The sequence below is a fragment of the Anneissia japonica genome, unplaced genomic scaffold, assembly GCF_011630105.1.
Source record: "Anneissia japonica isolate Jap-2015-1 unplaced genomic scaffold, ASM1163010v1 scaffold2994_len2133135_cov197, whole genome shotgun sequence".
Lineage (NCBI taxonomy): Eukaryota > Metazoa > Echinodermata > Crinoidea > Comatulida > Comatulidae > Anneissia > Anneissia japonica.
Genome location: NW_022728550.1, coordinates 366,577 through 387,707, shown reverse-complemented (window position 1 = coordinate 387,707; position 21,131 = coordinate 366,577). Strand labels below are relative to the sequence as shown.

Below are 21,131 nucleotides of genomic sequence, written 5' to 3'. Positions count from 1 at the left end.
TTAGATATCCGCACTGATTGTTGCCTAGATGATAAATATGAGCAGAACTAGGCTAATGCCATGCCCGAAATACCAATTTCTTCAAGCCTACGGATGAGGATACTATGCTCAATGGTATCAAATGCCGCTGACAGATCAAGAAGGTACACTGTTAGTACACAGAGACCATTGTCCAAGGCATGCATAATATCATTGTTGACTTTCAGGGTTGCCGTCTCTGTACTGTATGATTTGCGATAAGCGGATTGAAAAGGATGAAATAAGTTATTGGAAGATAGGTGCTTTACTAAAGCAGAGACAACGACCTTCTCAATAATTTTTGACATGAACGATATATTTGTATTAGGCCGAAAGCTAGAAAGTAGATTGGTGTTCAACGTAGGCTTCTTGAGCATAGGTATTACTAGGCCTAGTTGAGAGATTCCGGAAAGCACCCAGTTGAAAGAGATGAATTAATGATAGTTCGCACGACAGTAACAAAGGTGGGTAGACGAACTAACAATTTGGAAGGGAATGGATCTAAATCGCATGATTTAGGAACAAGACCATGAATAAGCTTGTTGACATCATCATCGGTCAGCGATTCAAAAGAGTCAAATTGTTCTAACTGTGAAATAAAATGGTTTGCGTGCATCTCCATGGATGGTGATGCGTTTCCTTAATTTTTTCATGGAGCAGTCTAATTTTATGGATGAAAAAACTGTTGAAATCAGTTGCCAACTGGAGGTTGGAGTCAGATGTGGGAAGCCTTTCACTATCACGTTTTCCTAATAACTTCTTTGCCAGCTTAAAAAGTGCCTTTGGTTATTGCCACATTCATCAACTTGAGTCTGTATATATTTTTCTCGCGCATTACCTGATGGTATTCAGAACACTGCATTTTTTGTATTGTTTAAGGTCATCATTTGTTCTTGGACCATATGCGTTCGGCAGCTCGTTTTTTACGTTTTGCCACTCTGCATGCATCATTGAACCATTCGGATGACGTTCTAACTGAAACGGCTTTGCTTTTCAACGGGGCAACTTCATCTCTGATAGAAATAAGAGTAGAATTGTATTCATGGATCGCAGAATCGACATTAATGTTATTGTTGAAATGCGTGAAACTAGATGCAATTTTACGTTGAAGTAAAGGAAGATCAATATCATTAAAAGTTCTGAAAGAAATGCTGTCTATTATTTAGATAGGCCTAATAATGATTCATGATATTTTCTATTCAATTGTATATTTTTAATTGTGGGATAAACCTATAAACAGAACAGAACAGAACCTGGTTGTGATCAATATAAGTCTTTAATTTTATTGATCACGCAATAACAAAATTTTTGTTGTACAGTATTTGTGTTGTAGTTTATTGGAGCATATACGTATCCATTTTACGCCAAAAAACATAAACACCTCCCTCGAATAAACTCACCCCTCAAAAACGCTTTTTAACAATAAACGCCCCGGGTGTTTATTCGGATAAAGATGGAAAATGAAATAGCAATACAATAACAACAATAATACAGGAACAACAATAAAGTGGTATAAAGCGCGTAATGCAGTACCTGCAATTTGAATCGATATATTACATTGATAGATTTATTTTTAGTATAAGCCTAATAAATTATTCAAAATTGGTATACGCCTGGTTGTTCTTGCTTGCAAAAATAATTAATCGATTCGGCAGATTATGTTACTATATTTGTGAGTAACAACACCCACTATTAGCTGCAAATAAACATTGTTAACAGTTGGCAAATTCCTCGCCTGTATTACATAGCTAAGTATACTGTTTTTTAAACGGAAATCGTTCAAAGCATCTTTGCGTCAAGTTCATAGATATATAACCGTACAGAATATTAACTTCTACTTGCGTCATGTTTATTCTGAGGTTTATATTCATATTGATTTCATGTCGTCAAGGTACGTTAAAACTCAAAACTTTTCTTAACTTTTTAAAAAAGCAAAAAAAAAATCCTTTGTTCTGCAGAGTTCTTCTCAGAGTTCTCACAGAATCGGTGTTAAAGTTCACGTTAAGTATTTCCACTGCAAGAGCGTTTTTGTTTAGTAGTACTGTAATGGTTTTAATGTTTATTTTAGTAGAGTCAATGTTTAAAAAAGGGTACCGGTATTATTAGTAGAATAAGTATTTCGATAATTGTTTATTTCAATCCCATCCTTACATAGATATGCTATATTCTGATTTGCCTTGTTACCGTCTATTTATGTTTTATGATACAAGTTGCGTGGGTCTGTGTAAATAATAATGAATTAATTGATGAGCTGAATAAATACATTAAATACATTGAAATCCTAAGATATAGGCCTACTAGTACAATAATGTAAAGTTAGGGAAGTAAAATAAATATAAAATTTAAAAAAAAAAGAAAAAGAAAAACATCTAATCGAATTCCGATGAGCATTAGTAATTCCTTTGTCATCCTCACACGTGAATACAAACGGCATGAAACTGTCCTAAATTATAATATCCCAACCAACAAGTAGAGGCATAACAACTGGAAATTTAAACGATGGATATTTTATAAACTGTATAACTCAATACCGTAACTAGCATTAATTTTGTACTTGCCTTAACGTGATAACAATGATCAACAAACTTTGTTAACTTAGATCCATTTTGATAATAAAAATTTATTCTGAATATTTTCTTTGTAAATTATTTCATGGTAAAATCTCAGTTAAATTCTGCCAGTCAGGAGGTGCTGAAAATCTTCGGTTTGAGGTGAAGAAGCTATGTGCTACAATATCACTGTTCCCTGTTAAACTAACAATTTTATTGAAAATATAATAGCCAAAAAGAATGTAGGTGTGGTCCATCTAAATTATGTTTGAAATGTTAGTTGGCCTAGGTCTTTTAAATATTCTCATACAATGTTAAATGAATGAATATTAATTTGAAAAACAAGATACAAGAACCCACTCATTGCCCCTCATTTTAGGGGGCTTTGGTGATACTTCCTATTTACTATTAGTACCGAGCGCGATGAGTTAATGATTGCAATGTATTTTATGTTAATATTATCTGAGTGTAATATTCCGTAAACCTCGAAGTGAAGCCCTGGGCTGCTTTTTCTTCTTCTCATGTTTTTTGTTTGTTTTGTTTCCTTGAAATTCATGTACAGTGTATGCAAGGCCGGATCCAGAGATCAGAAAGTTTGGCCGATCAAGATAACACTAACCTAGGGGTCCGGGGGGAATGCCCCCTCGAAAATTTGATGTTCTATACGCCCGACTCAATAAACACTGAGGCGCTTTGAGCGATCAATATTTTTATTTATTTTCTTTTTTCTTGTTTTTTTTTTTTTTTTTTTCCCCCCCCCCCCCCCTCAAATCCACCCCTGGTACGTAATGTACTGTCTCGAAAAAAAAAACAAAAAAAAAACAAAACAATGTTTTTCAAGGCTACTTTTGCAAACTAAAAGGGTGGCTACAATTTGAGATCGGCTTCTTCTCGAGATTAAGGTCATTGGGCTTCTATTCGAGGTTTTACGTTATTGCCGCATAATGCCTGTTACCATACTGTATTGACGAATTAAGCGTCACGCGATTGCTTTCAGCCAATGGGCAGGTCTCATGCGCTGAGCTGAAACAACAGGGAGATCTAACGAATGGGATGAAAAATATCAACCCAGAGGAGATAGACGGAGGGAACGTGTTGGTTGAATGTATATATATAATATTAATATATAATATTCTAATCAAGTTTGCTGCGTAGCACCGTAAACACAATATAAACAAATATGCCTATATAAATAATAATAATGAAAGTATATACTCGAATATAGGAACATGGAATAATTGTATCAAGCATAGCTCATCAACGAAAATTTATGTATATATATATATATATATATATTATATAGGCCTATATATGAAGACGTGTCCACGTGTGCTTGAAACATAAAATATATAATACAGCGTAACAGTACTGAAACTCAAAAATGTAACAGGTAAAATGTCGACTTTGGAAACACTAATATTTATTGATGCGTATCAATAAAATTTAGTGTTTTTACAGTTAACATCTTACGTATTTGAGTTTCATTACTGTTATATATAAATATATATATATATATATATTGTTATATAATATATGTTTCATTACTGTTATATGTGTATATATATGTATATATTGGCCTATATTATAACATCATGTATTTACATAAAATACTGTATTTATTGTATGTACGTTTATAGAAAGATTACAATTTAACATTCTGCTCGTACATGCAAGTTAAGTAGGCCTGACCTTGTGCAGTGTTTAAATTAGTTGACATTTTAAAATTTAAGTCAATGTTTTATTTCTAATGTTTGAACGTGTTTGTATGTATGCCTCTCCTTGTTTGGAGGTTATTTTTGAATAAATTGAATATAAAGTGAAATATATATATATATTATCAGGGGCGGGTCCATCGGGGGTCACGAGGGCCCCGTTCCTTCCTGACATCGACTGTAGAATCATATTGATCCAATGGGGGTGTAGTGCCCAAACGGCCAAGTCCACCTAAAAAAATTTAAATAAAATATTCAAATTTTAAGTTTGAATGAGTGCCATTTCCGGCCATCTAGAGGTGCCATAATGACAATTTGCTTTGCAACTCCCTAGTATAGAATATAGAATATAGGTCCCTGATTAGACCTTTGCGACGCCCGTGAGATGAGGGGTGTAAGGGAGGAGGAACATAGCTCCCGTTGGGAGGAAGTCGAGGAATACTGCTTTGAAAAAGCATTTTTACCGTCTGAGAGTGCCATTTCCGAGCGTCTCGATGGGCCTATTCTTAATATGTATATATATATATATATATAGTATATATATATGTGTGTGTGTGTTTGTGTGTGTGTGTGTGTGTGTGATCGGGGGTTCGAGACCAACGCTCGTCGCATGTGCTTCTGTCCTTGGGCAAGGCACTTTACGTTTGCCTTGTACGTTTGCGCGTCAAGCAGCAATGACCATATATATATGTTTGGGGGAAGGACTTACGTTTGCATGAGATTTCTCTTGGGGTCGTTGGCATATAATTTTCTGAATCTATACATAACACCATACATTTTTTTATTTTTTAGCGTGAATGTCATCATTCAGTTTCGTGGTTATATAAAAACGAGCCGTATGCGTGGTGGGTGTCAAGAGACGGTATCAATATGTACATGTGGGGAGGAGGGAAAACGTACAACAGGACATGCGCATGCGGAATAACGGGTAAGACATCGATATAAAGAGCCCAATTCATGATGATACTGATAATAAGTAAAGACTCAAAAGATATGAAAGGTGGAAATATATAGATAAAGAAATTAAAATAGTTAAAGATTTTAATAAATATCTTGGTGTCACTTTCGACCCCACAGGAAAGTAGAAAAAAGCGAGACAAATAAATTGCACACAAGGGGATAAAGTACTCTTTGCACTTTAAAATGTAAGAAAAATAATTTTGGTCAACTAAAAATTTGATGTAAAAATTATCCGAGTTATTTTATATGACAGCGAAATATGGGGATTTTCTCAAACATACTGATAATTTCCAGAAATTAGTAGGTATATTTTAGGAATTGGAAAATCGGCACCCGGCGAGACGGTTATGGGTGAATGTGGAAGGTTTTCAATATCGGTAGATTGTATTATCATGGAGTTATTAATGTTATTCGATAAAGTGCACGTTTGATTAATATGAGCGAAGATAAATTATCATAAAATGTTATAATTTTCAGATGCGGAAAAATGAAACAAAAAATAAATAAATAAAACAGCATTTATAATGCGCCGTCTATCTAGCGAACTATTCCGAGGCGCAGTAACTCTTGACGAAAAGAAAAAGGATTTACTAATTTTGTTGTTTTTATATTGAATAGTTAAAAATCCAATACACAGAGGCAAAATTTTGAAATTACCAAGCGAAAAGTATTGAATAATAAAGTTATATTTGCAGTTATAAATAAATATATTTACTAACAAAATATTTAATTGCAATTATATACATACTTTTCCATTTATCTCTATTTTTATTCATTCTATCTATTCTATACTTGTTTCTTGTTTTTATTACTATACCTTGTACTCCTCTTTTCTTTTTAGTTCTATCCCCTTTTAGCCTTGCATTTAATTTCTATATACTTACTTTCTATTCTCTCTTATTCCTTCTCTTCTTCAGTTCATTTTCTTTCTATTCATTTTTCTTTCTTATTCCTTTTCAATCATTCGTTTTCTTTTTTATTACTTTCCAATCTTTCGTTTCCTTTCTTAATACTTTTCAATCTATTCATTTTCTTTCTTATTCTTTTCAATCCTTCGTTTTCTTTCTAGTACAGTAATTTATTTCAATCTTTCCTTCCATTCTATACCTTTCAGTTTCTTTCTTTTGAACTATTTCTTTTCAGCTTTTCGTTTTCTTTCATTTTGTTTCTTTTCCTTCTTTTTTTAAGTTGTTTTCTTTCTTATTCTTTGTCAACCTTTCGTTTTCTTTCATGTTTCTTATTAATATCCCATTTTCTTTCTTATTATTTTTCAATCTATTCGTTTTCTTTCTTATTACTTTTCAATCTACTCGTTTTCTTTCTTCTTACTATTCAATTTTTCGTTTTCTTTCTTATTTCTTTTCAATCTCCCGTTTTCTTTCTTATTACTTTTCAATCTATTCGTTTTCTTTCTCATTACCTTTCAATCTATTCGTTTTCTTTCTTATTACTTTTCAGTCAATTCGTTTTCTTACTTATTCCTTTTCAATCTTTCGTTTTCTTTCCAGAATTTTAATTGTTTCAATATATCATTTCATTTTTTATACTTTTCACTTTCTTTCTTTTGTTCTATTCCTTTTCAGCCTATCGTAATCATTCAATGTAGGGCCTAGTTTCTTTAAATTCTTTTTTTCCATCTTTTTTTTTAGTTGTTTATTTTCCTTTATTTAATTTCAGAGTGTTCTATTTATTTCTTTTCCTTCTTCCTCCTGTCCCTTTTTTTCTTTCTATTATTCCTTTGCTGTTCCTTACCTTATTTTTATTCCTTCCTCACAATAGCTTTATTCTTCTTTCACTTCCAGGTTACCTTCATTTTCCAACACAAAGAGATAGGCCTAAACCTTGTTGAGTTTATAAGGTTAAACAAATGATATGTTCTTGGTTTTGGTGAAATATGGTTATCTCAAAGTATGAATGATATAAATATACTATCTTTATTTCTGAAATTAAAAATAGGTATAGAACGAAAGGAATTTTTTGAAAGGATAAATTCATAATCCAAATTAAGATATTACAAAAATGTTCAAGCACACGTTTGGAGTAGATGAATACTTGATACAAAATATTGATTGTAAATATAAGCGAATCTTTACAAAACTTAGTTTGGGTATTTTGGAACTAGAAGTAGAAAGGTGTAGATGAGTAAAAATAGGAAGAAAGGATAGATTATGCAAGTTATGTAACTCAGATAAAATAGAAGATGGATATCATTTTGTTTTAGTTTGTCCCTATTTTATTGACACACAGAACAATATTTCTTCTACATTATGTTAGCAAAACACTTTAATATTTCAGTTCTTTTTATTTAATGTCGTCTAAGATGTGAATATTGTTATTAATTTATTAAAGTACGTATTATAGGAATATATTTAGAAACCCTCACCTAATTTGTATTTATGTTTTATTATGTTAAAAGTTCCGGAGGCTTATATATTGAATGATTTAAGCCTTCGGGCACAGAAGATAATCAATGATAAATAAAAAAACATTGAACAATGGACAATGAACAATACACAAACCATAATAAACAATAAGTAGTAGGCAATATAAAAGATAGGGTAATAAATATCGAGTTAATTGCTAGTTACCGAACTTTATTGCATTTTATTTTAGGAATTTGTGCAAGTTCAGTAGACCTAGGATGTAATTGTGACAACAACGATAACCAACTTAGAAGTGATGGCGGGTTCTTGGTTGATAGAAACCGTCTGCCTGTCACCAAGATATATATAGGCGATGCCGATGTATCATACGAATACAGTTTCTATTCACTTGGTCCCCTGAAATGTCGAGGTAATTATGGCAATGATAACAACAACAGTACGTAAATTATAATATACAATGCATCAACTCGGTAGTGCTAATTTGTACTCGGAAAGTCGAAGCAGGTAGGTCTATGAAGGAGGTATTCCTCCTTGGAATGATATTGCTTTTATATAATTATAACGAATATTGAATATTAGTCGTGTGCATGGAGCAAATATATTAATTCCTCCATGGTCGTGTGGTAGTCAGGGGCGGCGCAAAACTGTTTACTACGAGCAGTTCTAACGTGTGCGAGGGGTTGTACATTATTGTGATCGTAGGGACTGCATGCGCCAGCTCTTCCCCGACAGGGGACTGATACCCCCGACCAGGGGACTGATACCCCCGACAGGAGAAGTACACCCAACGTTGGGACTTTTAACTCAATTATTGGTTTTCTATCAAATTATCCTTTTTAAATAAAGAACCCCATAATTAACACAAAATCTTATAATTTTCATATTATAAAAATATCCCCTACAAATTTAATTGTTTCCCCCACCGTGGTGGTGGTGAGAGAGGGGTTAGGCTTCCCCAAAAATTCCGCCCCAACGTTCGGGGAACTTGGACCCCTCATCGTGGAGTTTCTGGCGCCGCCCCTGGTGTTATTTTAAACATTATTAGAACCAATTACACATGGCCTGAGTCTACAATGTAGGCCACTGTATATTTATCTTCAACAATACCGTGTAAACCATCTAGTAGATGTCTATACTATTCTCTACCGCTTTATGTACATAAATTAGAGCCAGAACTTATTAAATCGGCCCATGAGGCTTAAGAAGTGGAATTGTTTCAGTCATAAGAAAAATTCCTGCTAACTAAGCTATTGAACTCCACTCCACTGAACCCACTTCATAAGGGTGATGAGGATGACAATAACTATATATAGGCCTGATGATAAAATATTAATAAATAATAATAATAATAATAATAATAATAATAATAATAATAATAATAATAATAATAATAATAATAATAATAATAATAATAATAATAGCAATTATAACAATAATAACAATAAAATTGTAATAAGAATGATGATGATGATGATAATGATGGTGGTGATGATGATGATGAGAATGACGATGATTATGAGGATAATGATGATCTGTATCTGTCAGCTACTGCACAACCGCCGTCAATGGTAGGCTATCGTGTGTAGGTGGTGATGATGATGATATTGGTGGTGTGGTGGTGGGGATGATGATGATGATGATGATGATGATGATATGTGATAATAAATAATTTTATTTTTTTAGGGATTGCACCCCCAGCGCTTCGTTCGTGTGCTGAAGTGAAAGCGGCTGGTTTCACACAGACTGACTCTTATCTTCTTGATCCAGACGGTGATGGAGGTGAAAGTGCATTCTGGGCTTATTGTGACCTGGATGTCTATGAGGATGAGGGTAAGGCCTGCCTACTAAAATAAAGGAAAATTTCGTTCACAGGCCAAACATGTGAAAAATTCTTAAATGCTGCAAGATCTCATTGAACATCTTAATTACTTTGGTTTCTTCATTGGCTCATATGACAAATTTGCAATGCTATCTTCTGGCAAATTATATAACTGAAATTCTCTAACATCATAACATCTTAAAACATAACATCTTAAAGTCAAGTTCTGGAGGGGAAAAAACAATTGATATGTTGTACAACTGATTTTCCCAAAGAACAAGCATATGCCTATTTGACGGGAAAATCGGAAACAGTTATACAGATTTTTTTCACTACCTGACTTCAACACAAATCGAAAACATCATTACATCTACCTAATAATGTAAATAAGAAAATACTAGAAAAATTTAAAGACGATGAACAATTTTATGCATGAGACTGTAACATAAGATAAGAGGTTTGGTAGGCGAGACTTATTTCTATATACGAAATGTAAATTATTAATGCCGTATTCAACATATATCAATATTTATGCGTAGAGATTATACTTGGATGTCCATTCCTTCCATGCTAGGCCTACATTATTTTTTATGTCCACTTTTTTATTTTGTAATGATGCTCTAAAACTTTGTTATTTTATAATATTGAACTCATGGATATAAATGCCTTTCTGTGTCAATCAATGACCTTCAACAGCGGTGGACTAGTGTCCCGTCCAGGGGGAGTACAACTCTCATCCGCTTCACAATACAGAAACTGGGGATAAGCTCCAGCCCTATGAGCCCCAGTGGCTCGGAAAGGATTAGTAACAGAATAGTTTTATAAAGAAAGTGTTTAAATTTTGGTCACGATTCAAAGAATAGTGTGGATACTGTCTCTTATACACATCTAGATGTGTATAAGAGACAGACATTATATAATTCTTTTTTGATATTATATTTTCTATGTTGAATTTGGGTTTTAGCCGTGTATAAATAAAAAGATTATAAGGTACAAATAAACCCAACATAATATTTCATATTTCCTGATAAATAATAATATTAGTTACTGGTAATTATTATTTGGCAAATCCTTGGTTATGGATTATTTGTAATTTTTAACCGTTGTTAGTACTACGGTGTTATTACGGTATTAAATATGGAGTACCATTTATACACATAGCATCATCTATTTTTGTGGTCAAATAACCACTAACCACATTAATTATAGAAAAACTGCATTACTAGGCCTATATATGTGCTGTAGTATTATAAAATTGATTTTAGAAAAAAAAATTTAAATCACCATATATTTTAAAGTGGTCTTTAATTGGAAGACAATTTTCAGTTGGCCCGTTTTCTACTTAGCGAATTTATTCGCGCGAATCGAAATTATTTACCCATACGCATGCGCAATTGAGAATCTTGTGATGGAAAATTAAACCGCACATGTGTATCGGCGAAAATTTTCGATTCACGCAAATATATTCGCCTAGTAGAAAACGGTCTCTAAAAAGAGTCCTTAATTGGAGTGGTCTTTTTTTTTTTGGAGTGGTTTTTTTTTTTTTTTTTTTTTTTTTTTTTTGGAAGTACACAAGCCTTTTAAATGGAGGGGTCTTTAATTAAAAGATTTTCTTATCATGATTGTTATCAACTTATTATTATAGCTAGTGTTGCTTTACTTTTTGGTTCAATATTATAATTACATAATATTTAGGTGATGCGCAGAGTACGATTACTCGTGGAAACTCGTGCTACAAAGTGATGAATGAAGCCGTTACGTGGCAAGAAGCTGCAAACTCGTGCCAACGCATGAACGCACATCTAGTCACCATTGACGATGATGATGAACGCGTTTACCTGACCAAGTTAACGCAAGCACTCGTCCCTTTATCGTCGTTCTGGTCTGACGCTGAATGTTCACCTGTTTCCGCTGGTTTAAGTTTTAGTTGTGACGCTTTGATTGGTTATGTGTGCGAAAGTGATGGTGAGTATTGCTTTTTTTGCTATTAGATTGTATAGCTCCTCGTCTATATTCAAAATGATGAAACTATAAATCATATTAGAAGAGGAAACAAAGGAAAGTCAAATAAGCCATAATTTTTTTGTTTTTGGATTCTTTATAGGTGTCTCCAGGTTAAAAAAAAAAGTGGGGACTGATTTTTTTAAACTAATACAGTATTATATTTCTGTGTTTCTCCATTAATGTCACTTTTTCGTCGAACTTGAAATGATTATTTTTTAGGAATAGATCTAATTGATATAGGCCTATTAGAAAATATGTAACTTTGCAACTATTTAACTTGGATCGTTGTCTTAATTATCATATCCAGTTAACGTGTATGTACTGAATGATGCATATAGACTATGGGCCTATGTACGTAGGCACGTATGTATGTGAGACCCCACAGGAAATCCTCACGGACCCACACTAAAATTATTGAAAAAAGAAACATTAAAGAAAGTTCAAAACTAATCACTTTATATCACCATTTTTTCTCAGCAGCGACGGTGGCTCCAGAAATTTGCCGACAAGGGGTCTTGGTTGGCCGACGAGGGGGTGGGGAGGGGAGTTCGAACAAATTGCCGACTTCTAACGTTATTTGGATATGCAAATTATAATTTTTTAAATTCCCCTTCCCCGCACCCCCTACATCCACTTAAATCATCGGCCTTCCCTTAATCTTACCAATAATTACTTATCTCATACGCCACTGTTCAGACTGTAATCGTTCCGTTATGATACTTTTTGGTGTAATAATTTATATATTTTATGTCCTATGAAATAGTCTCCGAGTATAACCATTTCAAGAAGTTTGGATCTGACAAATCACCACTAGAGGGCTCACTTCTATCGTCAAAGACAGCAATCAGTTCTGGGGCATGTAGTTTGCATTGTGAACGGTCTGCAATCTGCAATTCTTTCTCGTACAATTCGGAAACTCATGAATGCAAGATGAGTAGTGAGAGAACCGACTCAAATGCCGTTTCAGAGAACGGTTTTGATTTGTTCATATTACAGACGACATACAAGGAATGTCAAATGCATCTTGGATGAATTTAAAAACTGTGTATTTGTATAGTACATTATAATCGTGTTTTTCGTTCATCATGAGAATATTTCCCGCACGATTAAAATCGTAACGGTTCTCTGGGTTTGGCCTACAGAAGCTCGTGCTTCGTACAGGTCATTCCATTCATATAAAAAGCCTTTTTAATGAAGAAAGTGTACCTCTCATTAGCCATACGGTATAGTAGCTTAGGTCCATACATAACTCCTGCTATATAAAATTTTTAAGATTGAAAAGTGTTAGTCTTGTGACATATGTCCACGTTTTAATTGGTATTCACTTGTTAATATTATTAATTTTAATTATATTATTTATATTTAAATAATGTATTGTTTAAGTATGAATTACTAGTCCGTGTTAAATTAATTTATTAAAATTGTATATTTAAATAATATAGTATAGGCATAGCCTATGCCTAAGATTTAGTGTGTGTAGGCCTAGTGTATGAAATTATTAATAAATATTATGAATAAAAAATAACGCAAAATGTGAAAGAATAAAGGAAGAAGGAAGAATAAGTAAGAAACTCGGAGCGGCTGAAATATTTTCCGAAAATATACAATAATAGTCAATATATCTGCATTACATTTTTGTAACGATTTTAGGCACTAATCATCAGAGGTCTTGGTGCCACAGCCTACACGTTTTATAATTCAACATCGAATCGGACCTTACATGATATCCAAAATCTATTTATATGAAATACAGAATAGTACTAGAAGTAAGTATAAATGTATGATCGTGAACATAATCATGCCGGGTTAAGCGGTAGTGAACAGAATAAAAGTAAACTAATTTGATAATTGGATGTTTGCTGATTGGTTGTAATTTTGTGTTTGAGTTAAAAAAAACATAGGCTCTCTACTGACGACGTAGACTTATATTGATCCTTATATACATCGATAATAGTATAAAGTGATAATTAGGCGTGTACCATCAATAAAGTACCGGCACAACTTATACGAAATAATAATCACCCTTCGATAATATTTCTATAATTATCCTCACATTACTTGAGATAGGTACCACCCGTAATCACCTAGAATCCATGGTATTACTATAATTCTCACATCTAGCAGAAAAATTGAATGACTGTAGTTTTGAAATGACAATCCTCTTGTTAAAGCAAACATGTATAATACATCCCATGTCTCGTTAGTAAATGTAATTACGGTACCTAATTAGCTAAGCATATTCAAATACTTAATATTGAGCTTATTCGACTGGTTCATCTCGTTGAGTATCATCATTCAATCGACTGGTTCGTAAAATAAACTTCGTTGACAACGGAAACGAACGTAAACCAGAGAGCGTTAATCAACGTTAAGTTATCCACGTGACCAAAACAAACATGGGCGATTGGTCAGTTTAGCAGCAATATTTGCGTTAATATAATTTAGATAAAATTTAAAAAAAATAAAAATTACAATATTTACCAACAATGAAGTCAAAAAAATAATTGGAATGTAGGCTAACAGAATTCAAACACTGGATGAAAACATTTTTTAAAGAAAAACCCATACTGCCACAATCCGAAGCAACCTTGATACGCAGCGTGTATCGCGGTAACTATGCAGCCATTTTGTTTTGTCAAATATTTACCAGTTATCTATTCGACTGGTCATATTCATTAAGTAGGATTTTACCAATGTGCAGGTAAAGGAATGGTTGAACGAAGAACGACCAATCGAATACGGCCATTGTGTTAAATAACATACGCCAGGAGATATATGTTTTCAGTTTGTGTAGGTGTGTGTGTGTGTCACGTTTTGGTGTTTTCTTATGTACGACATATCTCAAAAACGGCTACACAGACATAATTGAAATTTTTTTTAGGGAGTGTTAGGTATAACCCAATGAACAAATGATTAAATCTTGGTGACGGTCCGGAGTAGGGTGTGGATGTAAGAAATAATTAAAGTATTTTAGAGCAAACGTTCTAGACAAGATAATATTTCAAAAACTATATTCAACTGATATGAATGAATGTTTGGTCAAAGTTTAACCAAGTTACAAGGAAGACATTATTAAGTGTTGGTGACGATCCAAATTCAGGTGTGAATCTGAGGGTCATTTCCTAAGGTTCCAGACTTAAATATCTCTAAGAATAATCAATGAATCTAAATTTCTTTTTCAACAATAGTTTGTCATGTTTCGATGAACAAGTGTTTTAATTCTGGTGACCATCCGGAGTAGGATATGGATATAAGGACCATTCAAATGAAAACGTTTCAGACCAGATATTTGAAAAACTAATTAACTGATCTAAATGAAACTTTAGTGAAAGTTTAATCCAGTTACAAAGAAGAAATTTTATACTGTTGGAGACGATCAATGAGGGCCATTAGGTCCCAGAGCTGAATATCCTTAGAACTGATCAATGGTTCAAACTGACGCCTTCAAAAATAGCATGTCATGTTTAATGAAGAAGTGTTTTAATTTTGGACATCCGAAGTAGGGTGTGGATATGAGGACCATTTAAAAAACAGGTTTACTGTATATCGTAGGCAGAAACAATAGCTATAATGATAAATATTTAAATTAGTGCAATTACAGGAATGCTGTACAGCGTTTTATGTACTAACACTTTTTTCGGAACTGATTGGGAATTTTTAATGCATCTTTACATTTAAACATGTGACGCTAAAACCAAAACCCCATATTTATATTTGCATAATATTCCATTTCGACACAAATACATGGAATTTTTTTTTTTGTCAAGTTTAAAAGTAAAACGTTTCAGGTGTTACGCCAGAAGATGTAAGGAATTGGCAGGTGTACAACTGATACAATAAAAGGCGTTCGAAAAATTGAGTGATTAAATTTTGCTGTGGATATATGGACCATTCAAAGCAAATACGTCCCAAAGCAGATATCTCAAAACTAATTTGAATGAAACTTCCGTGAAAGTTTTAACCATGTTACAAGGAAGAAATTATGAAGTGTTCGTGACGATCCAAATAGGGTGTGTATTTGAGAGCCATTAGGTCCCAGACCTGAATGGATAAAAAGGACAATTAGCAGTACAGCTGTATCAATGGGTACCAGCAAACTGCTGGGGACTAACCTGCGGTGGACTAGTGTCCCGTCCAGGGGGAGTACAACTCTCATCCGCTTCACAATACAGAAACTGGGGATAAGCTCCAGCCCTATGAGCCCCAGTGGCTCGGAAAGGATTAGTAACAGAATAGTTTTATAAAGAAAGTGTTTAAATTTTGGTCACGATTCAAAGAATAGTGTGGATATGATGACCATTTAAATATTAAGTTTACCGTATTACCGAAGTCAGAAACAATATCTATATGATGAATATTTAAATTAGTGCAATTACAGTATGTACAGCGTTTTACTACTACTATTGTGTTTAACGTTAAATTAAAATAAGGTACTTCCACAGATTTAGAATGATATTTTCAAGAGAAAAAATTATTTTTAAAAATGAAATGAGAATGTTATAAATAAGGAATTACTAATGTTTTACTGTTCTTTTCCTTTTGCCTTGAATGTCTTTGTCATGTTTTTCCTGTAACTTCATATAGAAATTACTGACAGACAGTAAAAAAAAAAAAAAAAAAAAATGTACAGCGTTTTATATGTACTAACTTCAGTTTTTTTCCCCCCGGAACATTTGGGGAATATTTTTAATGCATCTTTACATTTTAACATGTAAAACTAAACACCAAATCCCTATATTTTTATTTCCATAACATTTCCATTTCAACACCAATACATTGCATGTATTTTGTTTGTTAGCTATAAGAGTAAAACGTGCCAGTATGTTAAGTCAGAACATGTAAGGGAATTGGCAGGTGTACAACTGATACATTAAAAAGCCTTCGAAAAATGAAATGATTATATTTTGGTGTCGATAGATATATAGACCATTCAAAGGAAAACGTCGCACATCAGATATCTCAAAAACTAATCAACTCATCTAAATGATACTTTCGTATTAGTGTAATTTTTGTTTAAAGTAGATTGTGGTTGGTTGTTGGAAAGTAGGAACATATTATTGAGGAATTACTTTATAGAAAAAGATTGGCGATTGGCGGAGATAAGCTCTCTACATGGGCCACTGGCTGTCTCTTATACACATCTAGATGTGTATAAGAGAACACCAATACATTGCATGTATTTTGTTTGTTAGCTATAAGAGTAAAACGTGCCAGTATGTTAAGTCAGAACATGTAAGGGAATTGGCAGGTGTACAACTGATACATTAAAAAGCCTTCGAAAAATGAAATGATTATATTTTGGTGTCGATAGATATATAGACCATTCAAAGGAAAACGTCGCACATCAGATATCTCAAAAACTAATCAACTCATCTAAATGATACTTTCGTATTAGTGTAATTTTTGTTTAAAGTAGATTGTGGTTGGTTGTTGGAAAGTAGGAACATATTATTGAGGAATTACTTTATAGAAAAAGATTGGCGATTGGCGGAGATAAGCTCTCTACTCAGTGCTCTTGTTATTACTGTTATTGTCATCATTAATACCATTATCATTGTTGCTCAATCCGTCTGTTATTATTATTATTATTATTATTATTAACCTCATCATTATTCATATTGTTTTTTCGATGCTTACTCAAAACTATTGAGAAAAATTGTATTTGTAAATTAAATTATATAAATAATTTTTATAAAAAATACTATCATAGTTGGCCTATTGTATTTTGTTTAAAAAAGCGAATGTAGCTGTTCTATAATTGGGTGTAATATTCAATATAAATCAATTACTAACCCTCAAGCGCACAACAGTATCCTATACGTTTCCATAGCACCAGTCGATACAATAATAATATACTATAGATAATTTAAATTAATCAATATTGATTAAATTCTAATGATATCAAATTGTAGTTTCTTTAGTTTTCACTATTGGTTGTTTTGTTTTTTCGTGGTCAGTTTGTGAATGCAAGTTAAAATACCTTAATTGATTTGAACAATCCATTCACTGAGACACATTGATGCGTGAGTAGGCCTAAGTGGCAAGGATATCAATAACTGTATAATTCCTTGCTTAGAGACTTGCAGCAACGGTCGAGGACCAACTCCGAAAACCTACTCCGAAAACCTTCATGGCTATATAGTTATGATGTTGCTTATGTGTTTTATATTCTTATTGATTTCCTGTCATAACGGTAAAACTTCTTTTTTATGTTTTAAAATCGCTCTTTTAAGTTTATGTGAACTATTTTCATTTTATGGGTTTAGTTAGTCATAATTCATTAATATCTGAATTATAGTTGATACAAACGTTTGGGCGGCAATTTATAAAGTAGAGCTACTAAAACATTCAACAAGAGCGATATACGATATGCCTAGATCTATTTCTGAACAAACATTAAGAAATGTGTTAGGTTCCATCGTTTAGGAATAATATTATAGTTAACAACTACTCACTGTTTTTGAATTAGGTTTGTCACACTCTCTGTATAGGCTTCATCAGATTAGGTTTCTTTACAGTTAGGTGAAACTGCCATTCAACCAGTGAGTATTACTATCGTTTAATTATAATAAATTTCTCCATGGAACTTACACATTAGAAACCAAAGGAAACTATTTAATTAATCAAACTTGATAGGGTCGGTATTATTTGCCTCGGGTTTTGCGTGATGGACACCTGTGCTTTAAATAATTTAAATCATATTAAAAGATTACGTATACTGTAGCTTTATATTGTACAGTATTACACATTACGAGCGTCACGTGAATGCTTTCAGCCAATGGACAGGTCTCATGCGCTGAGCTGAAACAACAGGGAGATCTAACGAATGGGATGAAAACTATCAACCCAGAGGAGATAGATGGAGGGAACGTGTTGGTTGAATGTGACATGACCTTTGATCCTAATGATGGTAGGTGCTTGTTTGGTTATGAAATGATGTGTTACTAATTAGAGCTTCTTTAGATGCTTAAGACTATAGAAATCGATTTTTCACACAACATAAAGAAACATTATATAATTTATTAGCTTTTTAAAATACAATAACAGAGTACAGAGTACCGAATTAGTTCTGTTTTTTTTTCTCAATATGTGCATGGGCCACTGGGTTCAGTGGCATAGCTAGGTGCGAAAGGACCCCAGTGCAAGATTAATTGCCGGGCCCTTTGATGTGATAGGGGAATTCCCAAAGTTTTCAGAAGATTCATTGTAAGAATTGATTCTTTTACCCCCTACTCTTAAAAGCCTAGATTAGTAAGAAATACTAATATGATAATCGGGCTGTTCTAAACTAATCAAGAAAATTTAAGGCACATAAAATTAAACAATTGCAGTGGCGGATCAGGGAATTCGAAATAGATTGGCCAGGGAGGGATTTTCACAGGTAGAGAATGAAGACCACACCATCCATGGTTGAGGATGGGGCAAGAGAATATATGAATATAGCAACTCTAGATGGCCGGTAAGAGCACTCTCAGACTTATAATATAATGAATATTTCCTTTTTTCCCATATTTTTAATAATTTTGAAAACAAATAGGGGAGGGGGACCGGCCGGCTGGGTCCCCCTTGAATACACTACTGAATTGAAACCAACAAAGTAATCAGTAAATCAGTAATTACTCCTCTAAAAACCGAATATTATTGAGGGGCCCGCTGGCCGTTTTTTCTTCAAAATTAAGGTGGAAAATATTAAAATTATTATTTTTATGTCTATTTTTGAATGGGCTTCTAATATCAGTGGGCCCCAGTGCTTTGCACTGGCTGCACTGCCTGCTGTAGCTACGCAACTGGTTCAGTTGCCGTCTGTAGGACATGTAAATACATTGAAGGATTTTAATACAGAAAATGTATTTATTATTTTGTTTATTAAAACATGTTTAGGCAGGATAATGTTATACAGAACGAGATGTTGAAATTGCTAAATGTGTGGAATTTTTCGATTTTTGCAGAAATTTTGTTCCAAACTTTTGCTCCTGCGTTTTTTTTTTAGTGAGCATACATTTCTCATTATATACGGAGCAGTTGGAATTGGGATGGCGTTACGTGAATGGGAAATATTATTGCATAAGAGAGGAGGTGCAATATCTTTTATACCAAAATGACTGATTTGTTAACTTTATATAGGAATGTTCAGTAGGCTTATACCGAACGATTTTTGTTATATTCACAGGTATAACAGTCATACACCATGACAGTGAAGCACGGACACTGGTTCACGACGATTCATACGGAAACCAGGGATCTTTTGTACGGACAATTACTTACACGGGGTACACGAATGAGCAGATCAAACAATTGATTCAAAAATCAGCATCGTGTGAACAGTATTTGGAGGTTTTTATAATGTTATTCATTCATATTTTATCATTCAGATTTTTATTATTTTTCATACATGTCATAATGCCAGCTAGGTAAATTTACTGATTGCATTAAAACAAATATAAAGACATCATGTAGGGCAAATGAATGGTAACTGAATTTCAATTACGTGCAATTCAATATCTGTATTTTTGATGTCGGCTTTATTTGTATATCGTATTTTTGTATCTATTTCAAATTTTAAATATTAATGATTTTAAATCTAATTGTTTAATGTGCAATCTTGGAACCCATTAAAAATGGACTGGACTCTGGCCTAATGGGCGTTTCTGATGTTCATTAATTTTTACTTTTATTGTTCTCAAATCAGTTTTATATCTAATTTAAATCTAATTTTTTAGTGTGCAATCTTAGACCCCATTAAAAATGGGCTGGACTCCTGCCTAACGGGCGTTCCAGATGTTCATTAATTTTTAATTTTATTGTTCTCAATTCAGTTTCATTGTTTGTGTATTTTGAGCATCGAATAAATTAAATCAATCAATCAAGCAATCAATTAAAGCCTAAAATGTAAGGTCTTAAACTCAACTTGACTGACGTCAGCTTGAACGATGCAAATGTTTAGGATAAGATATTATTTAAATAGTTAAAAAAAGTTAAAAACCATTGAATAATTATTACCTGTATATACGATTTGTATATGTACCTCAGAGATAATAATAATAATGGTCGACTTATAGAGCTCATATCATAGAGACCTCTATGCGCTTAACATAAATAAGAATACAAATATAATGATACTTAACTAATCCTACTCCTTAACTAAGCATGGTTTGGCCGTTGGCTCCAAGGAGTTCATCCGCCCTTTCATACATCGGCATGACTGGTGGTCAATTCTAGACAAGGTACAATAACCATAAGAAATCTTTTAAGAAAGAAATATATAGCAAAGAACCCGAACTATCTAAATACATTTGGTCTTTAAAAGATAATAATATGGGATTCCACATTAAATGGAACATAATGGAATACTCGTCCATAAAGAACGCCGCCTACAGGCGTTGCAGCCTTTGTCTTGATGAGAAGATGTGCATCTTAAAAGCAAATAAAGCTAATCTGTTAAATAAAAGATCTGAACTAATATTGAAGGCTATGTGTAGTACAGAGTTATTATTCAGTCTACCTGAGGAGCGCATTAATCGTGAAACACCGTGTGTAGACGGTTGTGTTCTATTAATATTATAATATATCTGTCTCTTATACACATCTAGATGTGTATAAGAGACAGGATTTTTCCACTTCCTTAGAAATTTCCGGAGTGGGGTCCTCTGTGAGCTTCCGATAGTGAAGAGGATTGTTTTATATA

The 21,131-nt window shown here is 33.3% G+C and overlaps 3 protein-coding genes across 3 annotated transcripts in view; all 3 read left to right on the top strand.

The window, feature by feature from the left end:
* LOC117114344 (contactin-associated protein-like 4) overlaps positions 1–9,688 on the top strand; it is a 12,412-nt gene extending 2,724 nt beyond the window's left edge. The window contains exons 2-4 of the mRNA XM_033257994.1: positions 5,072–5,207; positions 7,853–8,032; positions 9,307–9,688. Coding sequence (XP_033113885.1) covers positions 5,072–5,207; positions 7,853–8,032; positions 9,307–9,476 — 486 coding nt within the window. The 3' untranslated portion in view covers positions 9,477–9,688. The remainder of the gene's footprint in view (positions 1–5,071; positions 5,208–7,852; positions 8,033–9,306) is intronic.
* A 1,453-nt stretch (positions 9,689–11,141) lies between these two features.
* Positions 11,142–13,267, top strand: LOC117114333. The gene is made up of 2 exons (XM_033257980.1): positions 11,142–11,407; positions 12,210–13,267. The coding sequence occupies exons 1-2, from the start codon at positions 11,185–11,187 to the stop codon at positions 12,476–12,478; spliced, it is 492 nt and encodes a 163-aa protein (XP_033113871.1). The 5' UTR covers positions 11,142–11,184; the 3' UTR covers positions 12,479–13,267.
* Positions 13,268–17,456: 4,189 nt separating this feature from the next.
* The window catches only part of LOC117114255 (contactin-associated protein 1-like), a 12,270-nt gene continuing 8,595 nt past the window's right edge, over positions 17,457–21,131 (top strand). Inside the window, exons 1-4 of the mRNA XM_033257860.1 lie at positions 17,457–17,639; positions 18,222–18,356; positions 19,617–19,780; positions 20,263–20,269. Coding sequence (XP_033113751.1) covers positions 17,591–17,639; positions 18,222–18,356; positions 19,617–19,780; positions 20,263–20,269 — 355 coding nt within the window. The 5' untranslated portion in view covers positions 17,457–17,590. The remainder of the gene's footprint in view (positions 17,640–18,221; positions 18,357–19,616; positions 19,781–20,262; positions 20,270–21,131) is intronic.

Bases quoted from the DNA above. Each gene is read 5' to 3' on its own strand.
- LOC117114333 (XM_033257980.1), top strand. From the start codon at position 11,185: ATGAATGAAGCCGTTACGTGGCAAGAAGCTGCAAACTCGTGCCAACGC. The intron at 11,408-12,209 runs GTGAGTATTGCT...CCTATGAAATAG, and splicing joins TTATGTGTGCGAAAGTGATG to TCTCCGAGTATAACCATTTC.